Source organism: Camelina sativa, chromosome 20 (genome assembly GCF_030686135.1).
Source record: "Camelina sativa cultivar CO46 ecotype springtype chromosome 20, ASM3068613v1".
Taxonomy (NCBI): Eukaryota; Viridiplantae; Streptophyta; class Magnoliopsida; order Brassicales; family Brassicaceae; genus Camelina; species Camelina sativa.
Window position 1 is genome coordinate 9,530,048 of NC_141899.1, and position 17,345 is coordinate 9,547,392.

Sequence of the window (17,345 nt, forward strand, 5' to 3'; positions counted from 1 at the left end):
CCTCAGGGGTGGACGAACTGGAGTTGGTAGGAAGGCGAGCTTTGCCCTCAGCAAGAGCCGCTGCCATGTTTAGCTTTGCTTCCTTCTCAGCAATCCAGCATGCCCTTTCTTCTCGGTAGTTCATCTCCGAAGTGCTTATAGGGTCGGAGCAAACAAGAGAACGTCCTCTGAGCCTCACTGTGGACTCCCTAATTCTTTCACACTAAAAAGAATCCCAGGCGATCTGACCCTGTCTGCAGAACCTCGAGAAAAACTCTGCGAACATAGGACAAACCAACCCGCGCTCGAAGAGATCTTAGATGGGAACAACAAAGGGTAAGAAGCAAGAAAGATTATATATTAAGGTTATACCTAACAAAGAACACCATTCTACCAATTTTCGAAGTCCACTTTGATACGTGCGAACTCGAGAGGTGGCCAAAGGTGAGTTCCTTTACCGGGAAAAAGAAGTAGGACTTCCGCCATTTCTCGTCCTTCTCAGGTAGGTCATCAGTCCGGAAAGCGGACTTACATTTATACACGGAACCGGTGAGTAATAATTACCTGGGAAAGCAAAAGACACATCAGTCATGATGTGACCCGGAGACGCGGTCGCGGTACGGTTGCGGTACGTTTGCGGCTTGAGCTCTCGGCCAACTTTCAAACGGTAGAACTTTCCTTGGCAAGGTTCTGGGATTTGGATCTAGGTAAGAATCAAACAAGGGAAACGGAGTTTGAGAGAATTCAAACGAGCCGTTTGGGAGATACGTCGAGAAGCCACGAACAGATTGATCGGGTGGTACGGATGCGGAACGAACGAACGAACGGTTGCGGTGGAAACGATGGTGGAGACGAGTTGAGACGATTCGGTGGAGAACTCGAGGACTTGTGAAAGAGGACTCGAGGTTGCAAAGGGGAAAGATGGAAGCGAAGTGAGGGGAAGTACGAATGGATCGAGAGACGACACAAGAGGTTTGGCTCTCCTCTTGATACGGTCTATAACAAGGTCAAACCCGGTTCGAGGCTTGTTAGGATTTTCTCAAGGTTCAATCTCGGATTGAAGAAAGAGAAGAGTGAGACAAGTTTCAAGAATCTCTCTTGAAGAAGAGTTTTAATTTCATACAAGTCTAAGGAGGAACAAAGCTAAGAGAGAGTTTAAATACATTAGGTCAAGTGAGGGCTTAGGGACACGCGGACTCTTAATTGTCCGCACAATCGTCCTTAGACGTGTTTCCCTTGTAAATGGAACACGTCGCCTCTATTGACTTTCAACGCTAAGCTCTCAACGTTCAAAAGCTAAATGATCAAAGGAGAATATTCTCAATGTTTCAAATTTAAAACAAAAACTAAGAGGGAAGAGAGATAACCGCCTTGGCCTTGCGCGTGAAGCAGCTTAACCTTTAGACGTTTTGCGTTTAGCTCCATGCCTCGTTAAAACCTTCTCCGGTAAACCCATTGGGACAAACCCGGAGTAAGAAAAAAGAGTACACTTCCTTGCTTAACGACTTGATCGTCTTCACTCTTGGGTAAGAGTTAAGACTAAGCGGACTGAGCCTTCGGAGTCTTCATGGGATGCCTGGCTTTGGACAAATGATCGGACAAATAGGTTGAGCCGCTGCTTGGCCGCCTTTGCTGAGCTCTTGGAACGTGTGGTGGCTCCGGGAAGGATTCTTGGAACCTTGGCCGCATCCGATACGTCTTGGTCAGGCATCTCGGTCGCGTCTAGCGTGTCTTGATCTTCTTGGCCGAGGTCGCATCCTGCGATCACATCATTCCCTCCCCTTAGAAAAGGTTTTGTCCCCAAAACATCTTCGCCTTCGCCTACATCAAACGGAACGAGGTCAGTGACATTGAAAGAGGTAGACGTACCAAACTCACCTGGAAGCTCGAGTCGGTAGGCGTTGTCGTTGATCTTCTCGATGACTCGAAATGGGCCATCTTCTCGCGGGCTGAGGTTGTCCTTGCGTTTTTGCTGGAACCTCTCCGGCCTTAAATGCAACCAGACCCAATCGCCAGGCTTGAACAACATTGGTTTACGTCCTCGATTGAGAAAGTGTGCGTACTGCTCGTTCCTTCGCTCTATATTGGCCCGAACCTCCTCGTGTAGTGCCTTAACCATTTCTGCTCTTGCGGTCCCGTCTTGATTCTCGGCTTCATTTGGTGGTATAGGGAGGAGATCCAGCGGCGTCAATGGCTTGAATCCGTATGCGACCTCGAACGGTGACTTCTTTGTGGCAAGGGCATGTAGAGACCATGCGGGTGAGTTGTCGACTTGGAGGTGCGACAAACAATGCAACGGTCGACGTGCTTCTCCACCATACTTCGCATCTTCTCCACCATAGTTCCTTGAGCACGGCCAAGGTCTTGGTGATGCCAAAATGACCCGCTAATCCTCCACTATGGGCTTCGTGAACAAGCAGTTCCCGGATAGATCCAATTTGGTATGTACAGCCGTTGTCCTCTAAATAGGAACCCCTCGTGAAGGTAGAACTCGGTGTAGATTCCTTTCCCATAGTTCTGGAAGCATTCTCCAAATTCAGCATCTCCAGCATAGGCATCCTTGATGCTTTCATAACCCAACACTCGCGCGTCCATTGTGGTGATCAGTGCGTAGGCGTCGGCGACTACATTCTCCTTGCCTTTTTTGTACTTAATGACTCAATGAACTCCAACCACTTCGCATGACGTCTCTTGAGGTTTGTCTGGCCACGGAGATGCTTTAGAGTTTCGTGATCAGTGTGAATCACAAACTCTCTCGTCAATAGATAGTGTTGCCAAACCTCCATGGCACGAACGAGGGCGTATAACTCCTTGTCATACGTAGGGTAGTTAAGCGTAGCTCCACTAAGCTTCTCACTAAAATATGCCACCGGTCTGCCTCCTTGAGTCAAGACAGCTCCGACTCCGATTCCCGACGCATCGCACTCAACTTCAAAGGTTTTGTTGAAGTTGGGCAGGGTAAGCAATGGTGCGTTCGTGAGTCGTCTCTTAAGTTCAGGAAACGCCTTGTCTTGTTCCTCTCCCTAGTGGAACTCGCTGTTCTTCTTGATCACCGAGGTAAGAGGCGCGGCCACGGTGCTGAAGTCTTTCACGAACCGCCGGTAGAAACTTGCTAGGCCGTGGAATGATCGGACTTGAGTGATGCTCGTTGGTTTAGGCCATTCCTCGATCGCGCGAACCTTCTCCTCGTCCACCTTAAGACCCTGCGAGGAAACAACAAAGCCTAGGAAGACCAACTGATCAGCAGCGAACACGCACTTTTTCAAGTTTGCGTAGAGTCTCTCTTCGCGGAGAGTAAACAACACGGAATTCAAATGCTCAACATGCTCGGACAAGTTCGAACTATAAACAAGTATATCATCAAAGTAAACAACTACGAACTTGTTAATAAACGACCTTAAAACATGGTTCATAAGACGCATAAAGGTAGATGGGGCGTTAGAAAGACCAAATGGCATTACCAACCATTCTTACAAACCTTGTTTCGTCTTGAAGACGGTTTTCCACTCGTCACCCTCCTTCATACGAACTTGATGGTAGCCGCTCTTCAAGTCGATCTTGGAGAAGATGCTGGCGCCACTAAGCTCGTCTAGCATGTCATCGAGGCGTGGGATGGGGTGGCGGTATTTGATGGTGATGTTGTTGACGGCTCGACAGTCAACGCACATCCTCCATGATCCGTATTTCTTTGGGACTAGGAGCACCAGAACGGCACACAGACTCAAGCTCTCTCGAACGTAGCCTTGCGCCATGAGCTCCTTGACTTGTCGTTCAAGCTCCTTCGCCTCTTCGGGATTGACACGGTAGGCTGGTCGGTTGGGAAGCTGCACGCCTGGAATGAGGTCAATCTGGTGCTCAATGCCTCTGATCGGTGGTAAGCCTTCTGGAAGTTCCTCCGGGAACACGTCGGCGTAGCGTTTGAGGACATTGTGGATCACCTCCGGTAAGGCGTCTAGTGAACCTTCGAGACCTGAAAGCAACACATCTCGAAACACCATCAATAACACTTAGGCTGAGTCCTTAAGGGACTTTCTAACATCACCATATTGACACAGGAAGTTCTTTTTGTCGTTCGATTCTTTAGACAAGTTGTCTTGCATTTCATGAACTTGCGTGGGGCTCAAGGGTTTCAAGCAAATACGCTTGTTGTCATGAACGAAAAAGTATTGGTTAGTGTGGCCGCAATGTGTGGTGCGCTTATCAAACTGCCATGGACACCCCAATAAGAGGTGGCTAGCTTGCATAGGCACTATATCACATAGGACTTTATCCTTATACGGACCGACACTGAATGGGACCGTGACCTGTTCCTTTACATAGATCACGGTCTTATCATTTAACCATCTCAAGCGGTAAGGACGGGGGTGGTTTGTGGTTTCAAGAGAAATTTTCTTGACAAGACTGGAACTTGCCACGTTAGTGCAAGAACCTCCGTCTATAATCAAGCCACAAACGCGACCACTTACAGTGCATCTCGTGTGGAAGATGTTGTCACGTTGGTTGGCGTCGTCAGTCGCTACGCCGGCGTTCAAGATGCGGCGTATCATTAGCAGTTCTCCAACTTCGGGCTCCATAACAGCTTCTTCCAGCTCAGCTTCTCCTCAAACATTCACCTCGGTGGCCTCATCGTTGGACTCGATCTTGCCAGCCTCGGTCAGTATCATTGTCCGTGCGTTTGGATAATAACGAGCGTAGTGGCCTCTCCCTTGACACTTGAAACACACAATGTCGCGGCTCCAGACGTCGGTGGTGTTGCGTCGTGGATCTTGGCGCTCATTGGTGGCCGGCTCCCTTGGTTTAAATCTCGAGTCCGCACTGGTCGCCTTTGGCTTCTCTGGTAATCGGTTCGATGGTGACGCGTTAGGAGTCCAATTCGTAACTCCTTGAGTTCGGCCACGAGGCGCAGAGGCGCTCTTCTTCTTGATTTGAGTCTCAATCTGCACCGAGAGATGCAACAACTCTTCAAAGGTTTGATAGGGTTGGCGCTCGACCTTGCGCGCAATGCGTTCTTGCAATCCATCCAAGAATTGAGTCATGAGTGACTCTTCAGAGTCATTGACTTGCAATCGGTTGCGCAAGTGTTCAAACTCTTCGTAATACTCCTCCACGTTTCGTGCGCCTTTCATGAGTCGCCAAAACTTCTTCTGGAGCTCGCGGTGATAGTATGGAGGCACGTAGCGCCTTCGCATTTCCGCTTTCAAGACCTTCTAAATAGTGATAGGTCGGTCGCGGTTGCTTCGTTGCTCAGCTTCGAGGCGATCCCACCAGGTAAGAGCATGATCAGTGAATTGTGCCACCGCGTATTGGACCTTTTGCAGCTCCGGATAGGCATGACACGAGTATAAGTGATCCATACGGCTCTCCCATTCAAGATAGGCCTCGGGGTCTGACTTGCCCGCGAACGTGGGTGGAATCATCTTGTGGTTTGGCTCTTGACGTCTTGGAGCATCGTCGTCTTGATCATCATAGCGGTGTCGTCGTCTATGCCGCGGTTCATAGTCCTCGTCGGATTGGTTGCTCGCCGGCTCTCGTCGTGGTTGCCTAGCGGGCAACGGATCTTCGCTGGGAGGATTCATAAGTTCAATCCTCATGAGACGGTCGGCAAGTTGCTCTAAACCGGTGCGTAGTGCGGCGAGGGTGATGCCAATCTCTGGTGGTGCTGGTGGAACTTCTTCGGCCATCGTACGGACTAGTCGTTGGTGACGTGGTGCGGCCTCGCTGTGAAACTTTGAATTTAAACCTCGCAAAAAAAAAAAGAATAAACACAAAAGTAAACACGCGTGAGTTTCACTCGTTCAAGAGGACCACACAAAACTTTGTTTCACCAACAATGATTGAAAACAGCTATGACAGATTCAAACCTATGACTAAAATAAGTAAAGCAAAAGTAAAAGTAAAAAGTGCAAGAGGACAAGGCTACTTTATGACCGGAAACAAAAACGCGTAAGTAAGAACACACTCCTAACTTTATCGATCTAAAGGTAGACTCACAAGAACACGAACGAACAGAGATATGAACACGAAGAACAAATACGCAAGCTAACAACCTAAAGAAGCAATGAACAACCGCAAACATACACCAAAATAAACCAAACGGCTAAACGGAACCTAAGAAACTAAAAGACGCGAACTTTGCTATTAAAAACTAAAAGATTGAAACTTTAAACGGAATAAGAAAGTTTTGGAAAGAAACAACCTCGTATGAGCTTTAAAGCTTTGATACCAAGCTGATGTGACCCGGAGAGGCGGTCGCGGTACGGTTGGGTACGGAAGCGGCTTGAGCTCTCGGCCAACTTTCGAACGGTAGAACTTTCCTCGGCAAGGTTCTGGGATTCGGATCTAGGTAAGAATCAAACAAGGGAAACGGAGTTTGAGGGAATTCAAACGAGATGTTTGGGAGATACGACAAGAAGCCACGAACGGATCGATCGGGTGGTACGGATGCAGAACGAACGAACGAACGGTTGCGGTGGAAACGATGGTGGAGACGAGTTGAGACGATTCGGTGGAGAACTCGAGGACTTGTGAAAGAGGACTCGAGGTTGCGAAGGGGAAAGATGGAAGCGAAGTGAGGGGAAGTACGAATGGATCGAGAGACGACACAAGAGGTTTGACTCTCCTCTTGATACGGTCTCTAACAAGGTCGAACCCGGTTTGAGGCTTGTTAGGATTTTCTCAAGGTTCAATCCCAGATTGAAGAAAGAGAAGAGTGAGACAAGTTTCAAGAATCTCTCTTGAAGAAAAGTTTTAATTTCATACAAGTCTAAGGAGGAACAAAGCTGAGAGAGAGTTTAAATACATTAGGTCAAGTGAGGGCTTAGGGACACGCGGACTCTTAATTGTCCGCACAATCGTCCTTAGACGTGTTTCCCTTGTAAATGGAACACGTCGCCTCTATTGACTTTCAACGCTAAGCTCTCAACGTTCAAAAGCTAAAGGATCAAAGGAGAATATTCTCAATGTTTCAAATTTAAACCAAAAACTAAGAGGGAAGAGAGATAACCGCCTTGGCCTTGTGCGTGAGGCAGCTTAACGTTTAGGCGTTTTGCATTTAGCTCCATGCCTCGTTAAAACCTTCTCCGGTAAACCCATTGGGACAAACACGGAGTAAGGAAAAAGAGTACACTTTGTTGCTTAACAACTTGATCGTCTTCACTTTGGGTAAGAGTGAAGACTAAGCAGACTGAGCCTTCGGAGTCTTCATGGGATGGCTGGCGTTGGACGAATGATCGGACAGATAGGTTGAGCCGCTGCTTGGCCGCCTTTGCTGAGCTCTTGGAACGTGTGGTGGCTCCGGGAAGGATTGTTGGAACCTTGGCTGCGTCCGATGCGTCTTGGTCAGGCGTCTCGGTCACGTCCGGCATGTCTTGGTCTTCTTGGCCGAGGTCGCGTCCTGCGATCACATCAAGTCAGCTCGCAGCTCGAGCTTGGTCAAAGATTCCTGCAATCAAGTGTATTAATTAGGACGCGAAAATTGTGTAAAATTAATTACGCATTAATTGGGTAATTAATTTGTCAGTATAAATATGTACGGGGGAAGTCTTTGTAAAGGAGGGAACATTTTTTCTCAAGCAGTAATATACAGTTTTAGCATTCAAACACTCTTTTTCAGTTTGGAACTCTTAACGGTGATAAGCACCTCTTCACATAAATCAATTCGGAAGGAGAGAATTGATCTCAGTTCTCACAAATACTGCATAATATAAAATATTAAACTAATCCAAAAGTTGCATAGAAACTTGAAAACATCCTATATTATGAAACAAAAAACTTTTCTAAAACATCTATATTTTGAAACCGAGGGAGTGTAGTTCTTATATATAAATACCCGACATTTTTAGTGGGTTTTTCGGTAAATATCCGGATTTTCAGGTAAAATTTTGGGTATTCAAAAATATGTTTCGAATATTCGGATATTAAATTATTAATATGTACGTATCTTTTCGATATTTTCGGGTTCGGATTTTTAGATATAAAAGGGATTAGGATCCAATATAGTAAAAACTAAACTTTTGGATTTGGATTCAGATAAGATTTTTCGAGTCGGCCAGTTTCGGTTCAGGTATTCAAAGTATTTTTTTCCCCAAACCTAGTTAAGTCCTTAAGAATATGAACTCCTAACACTACTTATATGTGGCTGGTCAGGCCCGTGGAGCAGCACAAACAGCTCGGGACGGAGAGGGAGATTCAGCAGTCAGCAGAAACCACCACTGTCGCAGGAGATATTGGTTCTTGAAAGGCTTAAAGAGAGGAGAAGATAAAAGAGAAGAGAGTTGCATGGAATTGCATTTTTGTTGAATTTCTTGTAAGGATATTGTCCACCCTATCTTCATGAAGGTCACAAATACACCACCAGTTTTTATTTTTATTAAGATTTTAAAACATTACTATTTGTCTCGATCTGTCTTGCAATGGCATATACTAAAAAAAAAATGATTGATTTAGATCACTTATTTTATATATTTGTATCATGTTTAAATGACGCAAAAATAATTTACATCACTTTAATAAATGATTTCCATTTTGTTGATGTAAATAATTTGTATCGCTGAGATAAATATTTGCTTCAATTAATCTGATCGATGTTCGTTTACATCACTTACAAAAAATATTGTAAGTCTTACATAATTTTTACTAAATTGATATAAAATATTTGAATCAATAATTTCTCAAAACTAATGTAAAATATTTATATCATTTAAAAATTAATGTGAAAATCAATATTACAATAAATAATAGGGCAATTGACAAATATAGCACAGATTCTTTCCAAGTGTAGCACCGCATATATAAGGGTTTTATGCAAAAAAACCCTCCAACTAGTTTTTTTTTGCAAGAAAACCCTCCAGGTGTGGAAAATGCAAGTCAATACCACCAACTCGAAAGTCACCCGCAATACAGCCCTCTCCCGTATCGATGACGTGGCATCCGTCTATATCGTTTAAAAACGTAACAGAAATCAAAACGACACCGTTTTCGTCTTTTAAAAACGACACAAAGTCCCCTGTCGTTTTAAAGTCACAAAAACAAGATCGTGAAACATAAAATTTGATTTGGGGATTAGGGTTCATCGCTGGGTTTGATTTGGGGAAAAGAGATTTAGGTTATAGATTTCGATTAGGATTTAGGAGTTCAAAGTTTGGTCTTTTTTTTCCTCCTTCATCTCTTTCGTTCACAATGTCTGATTCATACTCTCTATCAAACACAAGTCAAGTTGAATATGAGGATGCTGAATATGGGATTCCTACAGTTTTTTACTGTGGTGAAAGGCCAAGGCTTGAACCTTCTTTTACAAGGACAAACCCAGGAAGGCTCTTCTACACATGTCAAAATAGAGATGTAAGTTTTTTTATAATTTGGTTATATTTTGCGACTATGGTTGAATTATTGTGATAAATGTTGAATTGTGGATAAATTTTATTTGAATTATGGTTTAAATATTTATTTGTAGGATGGAGAATGTCATATTTGGAAATGGTGGGATGTAGCTATGATGGAAGAACTAAGGGCACTGAAGCAAGAAACTTATGGCTGTCCTAGTTTGAAACGAATGCGTGAAATAATTCAGGTCCAAAGAGACGAGATTGCTCACCTCTATGATATCCAATCAAAAAATCAGATGGAGTTGGATAGCCTTAAGGTATTGATTGCAAATAAAAGAGATGGAATAGCTATGGAGTTGAAGAATGTGTTTGTTGCGGCTTTTGTTTTGCTTGCAATGATAATCTATTTGTTTTAGTAGAATATTAAGTAATTGCGGATGGAGATCTTTCAATTTTGATTGTTTTTGAAAGGCTCTTCAAGTAGTTTAGGTGTATGGTTTTGTATTTTGTTGGTGTATGACGTGTGTGTTAGTATGTGAAATTTGGTTTGGACATGTATTTTGGTCTGTAACAATGAGAATTTCGAATGGTCTTAACAAGATTACAAAGACAATGGTTTGGACATGTATTTTGGTCTTAACAACAAGAATTTCGAATGGTCTTAACAAGATAACAAACAAAATGGTTTGGAGATGTATTTTGGTCTTAAGAAGATAACAAACACAATGATTTTTGTGAAATAAACTCAAGTTTAAAACAGACGATGGTTAAAACACACAAAAGAAAAGGTTTGTCAAACAGAAATCAACTCATAAGATTCAAAACACACACATGATGCTTTCCCTTATTTCTTCTTTCCACGTCCACGTGAAACCTCCATTTTCTTGCGTTCTCTAGCTTGATACAGACTGCTTGGTAGTATGGTGTTGTCTCGTGCATCAGTTACAGACCTCCCTACCTGAATATAGTCGTCACCAGTTACAGGACTGGTGAATACACCATAACCTTCCTGCACAATCACAATCACAACACAAATTCAGTTTTGTTTTTGGCCAAAGTAAATAGACTAGACCAACATTAATCAACATTAATAAGAATCGACAAACGAAAAGGCTTGGAAAGTCTCACTATTGGTAGATACATGGGCCCTGTGTCATACATAGGAAGTCTCTTAGGAGTTGGTTGTGAAGATGATGCATCATCATGCTGACTTTTCCGAGGCCTTCCTGGACGTCTTTTTGGGAGAGCACATGAAAGGCTTGGAAGATCTTCTTGGGCTGGCCTTTCTAAACCAAGTTCAGTAGTTGAGGCCGATTCAAATGGTGTGTCAGCAGTTGGTTGTGATGATGATGTACCATAAGGCTGACTTATCCGAGATCTTCTTGGACGTTTTTTTGGGTGAGCAGCTGAAAGGCTTGGAAGATCTTCTTGGGCAGTAGAGGTTGATGCAAATGGTGTTTTTGCAGTAGCTGTCTTTCTTGGTCTACCTGGTGGTTTCTTTGGCGGCTTAGGCATTGGTCCATTCTTGCATTTCAGCTTGTTGTGGCCTTCTTCTCCACACAAGCTACAATGCTGCATAAAATAAGAACGATAAGGTCAGAAATCAGAAATGCAAATACAAAAAAAGAGAACCTAAGACATTAAGAGAGTCTTACAATTTTTGTTCCTCTTTTAGAAAGCTTGGTTCCTCCTTCCCTTGGTTCACCCTTCTCCCTCTTTCTCTTCTTCCCTGGAGGTCTTCCACCAGGCCTCTTGTAAGGAGGTGGCAAGACCCTGACTGTTGTAGTCACCTCCCATAGATTCATTCCATTCACACCACAAAGTCCATCAGCATAACAAGTCTGCAACTTCTGAGCAGTGAACCATGGAGAAATCATCTTCTTAGGATCTTGGTCAGTATTCTTCTCATGTCTAAGACAAGAAACAATGTGGCTACATGGGATCCCACTGACCATATACATTCTACAACTGCATTTGATCTCACCTCGCATCTGCACCACAAAACCTTCAATTCGCATATTAGTTTTGTAGTTAAAGTAGCCAACCTCATAATTCCCCAATCCGCAGCTCAAAGGTCTACAATTCTTTGCCAAATCAATCTGCTGGTCTAGTAAAGCTATCGCCTTAGGAGTGTACTCTCCTTTTGTTTTCTCAGCCTCGGCTCTTTTCTTTTCATTGCTCACCATAACCCTTTTTCTTATTTCTTCCAGCATCTCAACAACCGGTTTACTTCTTGCTATCCGGATTGCTGCATTGAATGACTCTCCAAGATTGTTTTCTACAGCAGCACACTTTGAGAACTCTGTAAAATAAGCCCTACAAGAGACACACCAAGTTAACAATCAAATAAAACAAAGTCATATCCGAAAAAAAAAACAGAACAAGTAAGATAAATTACCTTGACCATGGACAAAAAAGAGAAATCTTCAAGTCATTAAAAGCAGCAGGATCATACTCTTTCAGCTCTTGCATCTTTCTATCAAATTGTTGTGGATAGTAAGAGTCTGCAGCAGCCCAGAACATGTCCTCATATTCTGCTCCAGCATACTTCTTCTTCCAGTTGGCATAAACATGCCTTGCACACATCCTGTGTTCAGCATAAGGCAATACCACCTTCACTGCTGCAATCAATCCTTTTTGCTGATCACTACCTAGTGTTAGTCCATTTCCCAACTCTAAACCCAAGTCATCAACCAAATGTTCAAGGAACCACAACCAGTTTGGCGTATTCTCACAATCCACAATCGCCCAAGCTACAGGAAACATCTGATCATTGGGATCTCTTCCACATGCAACTAATAACATTCCTGTCATTCTCCACTTCAGAAATGTTCCATCTAGATGGAGGATCTTTCGACATGCTCTCTTCCACCCATTTTTTAAAGCAGCAAAGCACACATAAAACCTATGGAACCTACTTTCCCTTACCTCACATTCAACTGTGGATCCAATATTGCTTCTCTTCAGCTCAGCAACATAATCGAATAACCTAGCAAAAGACTCTTCTTGCTCTTCATCAAATGTCTTAAGACATTTCAGCCGTGTCCTCTCACAAATTGTCCAAGGCACATTGATGTTGCGTCTAAGAAGCTTCTGTTGTAATTGATTTGCTGAGAACTCTGGATTTAGTCTGAATTCTTCTATGTAGAGATCAGCAATCCGAGAGTTAGTCAGCAATGACACGACCCCTTGCCAAGTACAATTATGCTCATCATTTAACGATCTGATTACTACTCTATTAGAACTGCTGTTGATAGTTGCTGAAATCCTCCAAGGGCATTTCTTTCCAGAGCAAATAGCAACTACACGTTTGCCATCTAACTTCTCATATTTGATGTCCCTCCTCTTCTTCACAGCATATCTCGTAACAGCTCTTTTAAAGGAATCAATTGTATTGTACTCATCACCAATACAAAACTTTCGATACTTGCTCTCATCTACCTCAACATGTGGACTGTCATCATCACTATCGCTGTAAACAATATCTTCAAACTGAACTTCATCATCTGACTCAGAGCCACTACCACCACTAACTTCACCATCAACCAATGCTTCATCGTCTGACAAATACCTCAACGCATTAGTATCAATGTGCCTACCTATATAAGGATCATCTTCCCGAACAATAAATAAGGTTAATGCACCAGCTCCAACTGCATAATGAACCGCTTTCTTCAACACTTCATCGTTATCAATATCTTCTTTCTTACCAGGCGTTTCAAGTGGAAACCAAGACACTTTCTTCATGTTGTCTTCATACTCGAGGAGTTCCGAAAGAAGCACCAGAATCATACGTAAGCTGAATGATTCAGCTGATACCAAACCCACTTTATGTCTCTCTCCTCCAAGATATTGGTCCTCAGCTGACCAATATCCACCAACATGCATAAACAAATCAAAACTGAACCAAAAAAACAAAAATATTAGAATTCTAAAATTTTGCACATATCAAAATGAATGGACAATAACAATTGATACTCTCAAAATCATCAATTCTCACCTCATCGTTGCCCTCCTTTGATTCCCCAACACTCAAATCAATCTTCTCTCCGAATCGTTTCCCTTCAACTCAAACTCAACCCGATTAATTGCCCTTCACCTCTTCGCTCTAACAGATCCCTAATCGCAATAAAACAAAACCCTAATCAAACCCAACAATGAACCCAACGATGAACCATAATCAAATCGAACAGAACCCTAATTCTCTAAGAGATCTCAAGAAACCATCTCTTTTTCCCCAAATCGAGCCCAACAATGAACCCTAATCGAACATATCTCAAACAATACAAGAGAACTCGTGAAACCTAATTCTCTATCTCTTTTCCCCAAATCAAACCCAAAGATGAACCCTAATCCCCAAATTAAAACTTCTTTCACGATATCGGCTTTTGTTTAAAAGATGACAGAACCCGACTTTTGTTCTGTGTCGTTTTTGAGATTTTAAAACGATAAGGATGGTAAACTTTCTGTCGTTTTCAAAAGTAACAAAACGGTGTCGTTTTGATTTCTGTTACGTTTTTAAATGATATAGACGGATGCCACGTCATCAATACGGGAGAGGGCTGTATTGCGGATGACTTTCGAGTTGGTGGTATTGACTTGCATTTTCCACACCTTGAGGGTTTTCTTGCAAAAAAAACTAGTTGGAGGGTTTTTTTGCACAAAACCCCATATATAAAGTTCCACAAATAGCACCTTTTAAATTTAATTAATTAATATAATTTAATTATCCTTTTTCCCTAAAACAATAAAACATAATCCTTTTGCGTTCTTTCTTATTGTTCTCTTCGCCTTGCCAGATTTACGTCATTGGTCTCTCGTCGCCGGTGTCTCGCCGAAGTAGAAAGAGAGATTTGTATGATTTAGTCGAAAACGAAGAAGAAAGAGAGATTTGAGAGCACACATCTTCGATCTCGATTCTAAAGCTCAAGGTAAACTATTCTCTGATGCTCAGGATTATGGTTTCTGGGGATTCTAATTTGTCTGATTGAAACTTAGGGTGTGATTGATATGTGGTAAAATTCTCACGGTGTGTCCTTTATTAAATTGGGGATTCAATATCTCCAAAATTGGGTGTTAATGTTGGGGGAAAGTTTTAATTGTTCATCATACGTTTTCTTTTGGTAAGAACTAAGAACTCGACTTCAGTGATTTCTAGATTCATTTGATAGTTGCTGGATTGTGATTTTGGAGATCTCGGATCACAATTTTGGCTAATGTTATGCACTGTAATCGACATCTTACAATGTGATCTTCTGATTTTTTTCTGACTTGAATTTTGTTTCTACTCTCGGTTTTAATAGCATGAGATCATTGTTGCATGTAATCAAATCATAGAAAATCACAATCGTGTACACCATCTTTAGTCATTCGAAATTAGGTTGCTTTAGTTTGGCCATTCTCTCTGATTATGGTTTCGTAGACTTGTCAATTTGTTTTTTTTTTTTTGACATTTCTCTAGTTTAATTTGTATAAACTATTCAATTTTTTTCAGGTAATTGGTTAGAGAGGTTGTGAGAGCTTGAGTGTAAACATATAGAGAAGCTTGGTGTAAACATTCTTTGTGGTTTGTTTGTTTTTGCTGTTAGAAAAACAAAAAAAATAAAGGAGATTGCGGCAAAGAAGAGTTCCAAACGTATGTATTCATGTTGGTGGGATAGTCATAAATAAATGTATATATATGAAACACATTTTTGGGGAAAACTATTATAAGAGTAATTTGTGATAGAGATTGTAAAAACATTTATTTAAATTCAGGAAATATTTCATGAAATTTATGAAGTCTTTCATGAACATATTTATTAATTTCAATTTAAATTCAGGAAATATTTCATGAAATTTATGAAGACTTTCCTGAACATACATATTCAGGATGACATTCATATTCAGGATGACATTGATAATATTTAGGAAGGATACCTTATAATTCATGATAGCCTTCTTAGATATTTAGGAAGATACAAAATCAAATAGTTAGTCTTATATATACATGAAATTTCAAGATGTGCAGACAAAAAATCAAATATCCACCACTAAATGATGTAATATGTGATATATTATGGTAAAACATAAATTCAAAGATTCAAAACCTCATTTTTAAAAATTTAGGAAGGAATTCATAAGTATTTAGGAAGATATAGTTAAATTTTGGGAATGGTTTCCTAAATATTCAGAAATCTCAAAACAGTAATAACCAAAACCAGAAGTTCAAGACCATTATATGTTCATTAACCTGAATTCAGTTTTGTTGTTTTTGTCTGAATTCAGTGTAGTGGCAAAATTTGGAAACAACTGTATAACTTTTTTTTCCTTACTCTATGATTCTGTTGTGAAATATGCAGAGTCGACGTAAGCTTCACGCGCCACCGTGACGTAGAAAAAACCTGAAAGAGAAGAATAAGCGCAGCCATGGAATGTGCGGCATCCAAGCTCGATAACGAAGATTATGTATGGTGATGCAAGGATTGCCGCCGTCTCATGAAAGAAGTTGTATACGTTCGTCATCATCTCACCACCGCTCACACCGATTATTGTTGATCTCTTTGTTTCACTGGATCTGCACTCTCTTCATTTGCCTGCCGGTGAGTCTCTCCATTCCATCCTCCTTATCTTTGATTTGAAAAGAAACAAGGGAATGGATGCTTGCTTTCGTCTATCCCACCAGATCTGAAGCACTTGAATTCATATTGGTCCAGATTCTGAGATTAATTGAACAATGGTGATGGTGAAATTGGGAATGCTCCACTATGTAATCGATGATGTGGTTGTCCGAACAATCTCAATTTCATAATTCCGGTTTAGAAAGATTGTTCTTTGCCAGTGATGATCTTTTTAATTCGCAGCCTCCATGTCGTTTAGACGAAGAAGATGACGAATAAGTTGAGAATAAAATTGCAAAAAGATGACTAATTTTAGCATTTTTTAAATATAATTATGTCAAATAATAATAAAAATGTTATTATTGGAACATATGAGAATGAGAATGTGTGATAAGTTTGGAAGAAAAACTTAGATTAGTGTTTTTATAGAGTATTTTTCTAAATAATATGAAAAATAATTTTGGCTGAGTAATATTTAATTATTTATAACTTTCAATTGTTTTAATATATTCATTTATTTACAATTAAGATTTAAGGATAAGTTTAGTTAAACGGTAACTAGAATTTTTATAATAAATTAACTTGATATAAATAAACTAAATTAGTTACCTGATTTTAAGGATTAATATATGGTACCAGTTAACTTAAGAATATGCAAACTAATTTGTTATTTATAGAATATATTGTCTAATCACAACTTAAGAAGTATCCAATGTGGGATACTAGAACTTCTTCTTTACAAACGAAAAAGGATATTAAATATAAACAATTATCAGCAAAACAGCAACATATAAAAATAAGTAACTACACTTTAGTTTATTAATTCTCTCTTTGATTACCAAATGTATTTTTCCAATTAAAATAAATCATACGATCAATAATCAATTCATCATACAAGTTACTCGATGATGATGAAGAAGAATCTTTAATAATCTAACGAAAATGAAGATACAGCTTTTTTTTTGGGGAAAAAGAAAATAAAGCTAGGTTTGCTTTGTTTAGCTGATGATCTGCTATAATTTTTGATCAATCAATTTTTTAAATATTTATCTTCTAATTATGTATATTCTTTTTAAAATATATATATATATATGTAATTTTTATAGGATATTAATATAATTTATTTCACACCAGTTTTAAATGATATAAATTTATATTGTTTTAAAAATGATTTTATACCAAACATGAAGAGATACATCAATTATCTAAATAATGTAGATGTTTATTTTAAATCGATTTTTTAAAAATGATACAATATAATAGAAAATGAATGAATTTTAACTAACTCATTCAAATTAGATACTTATAATATCATTTAAATTAACTGATGCTAATTTGTATATATTTACTTCACTTATCAATAAGTAATTTAAAATTACATTGCTTAATTTTGTGATACACTTTAAGTGATATAACAGACTCATGTCAAGAAAATTCAAAGTTG

General features: G+C 40.4%; 2 protein-coding genes and 1 long non-coding RNA gene across 5 annotated transcripts; 2 read left to right on the top strand and 1 right to left on the bottom strand.

The window, feature by feature from the left end:
- Window positions 1–9,156: 9,156 nt before the first annotated feature.
- LOC109131163 (uncharacterized protein At4g04775-like) lies at window positions 9,157–9,718 on the top strand. Its single transcript, XM_019241834.2, has 2 exons — window positions 9,157–9,318; window positions 9,431–9,718. Exons 1-2 carry the CDS (start codon window positions 9,157–9,159, stop codon window positions 9,716–9,718), a joined length of 450 nt encoding a protein of 149 aa, XP_019097379.2.
- Window positions 9,719–9,972: 254 nt separating this feature from the next.
- On the bottom strand, window positions 9,973–16,197 carry LOC104706764 (uncharacterized). Its single transcript, XM_087504988.1, has 6 exons — window positions 15,617–16,197; window positions 13,303–13,421; window positions 11,701–13,203; window positions 10,958–11,618; window positions 10,431–10,874; window positions 9,973–10,311 (listed from the first exon to the last, which is right to left on the bottom strand). The coding sequence occupies exons 2-6, from the start codon at window positions 13,305–13,307 to the stop codon at window positions 10,147–10,149; spliced, it is 2,778 nt and encodes a 925-aa protein (XP_087361114.1). The 5' UTR covers window positions 13,308–13,421; window positions 15,617–16,197; the 3' UTR covers window positions 9,973–10,146.
- On the top strand, window positions 14,013–16,211 carry LOC109131150 (uncharacterized). 3 transcript variants are annotated; one of them, XR_015592888.1, is made up of 4 exons: window positions 14,013–14,233; window positions 14,797–14,937; window positions 15,644–15,883; window positions 15,998–16,211. It is a non-coding gene; the product is annotated as an uncharacterized LOC109131150 (long non-coding RNA). The 3 variants fall into 3 exon arrangements; XR_015592887.1 differs by lacking the exon at window positions 14,797–14,937 and having other exon boundaries at window positions 14,080–14,233; XR_015592886.1 differs by lacking the exons at window positions 15,644–15,883; window positions 15,998–16,211 and having other exon boundaries at window positions 14,049–14,233; window positions 14,797–15,075.
- The last annotated feature ends 1,134 nt before the right edge of the window (window positions 16,212–17,345 follow it).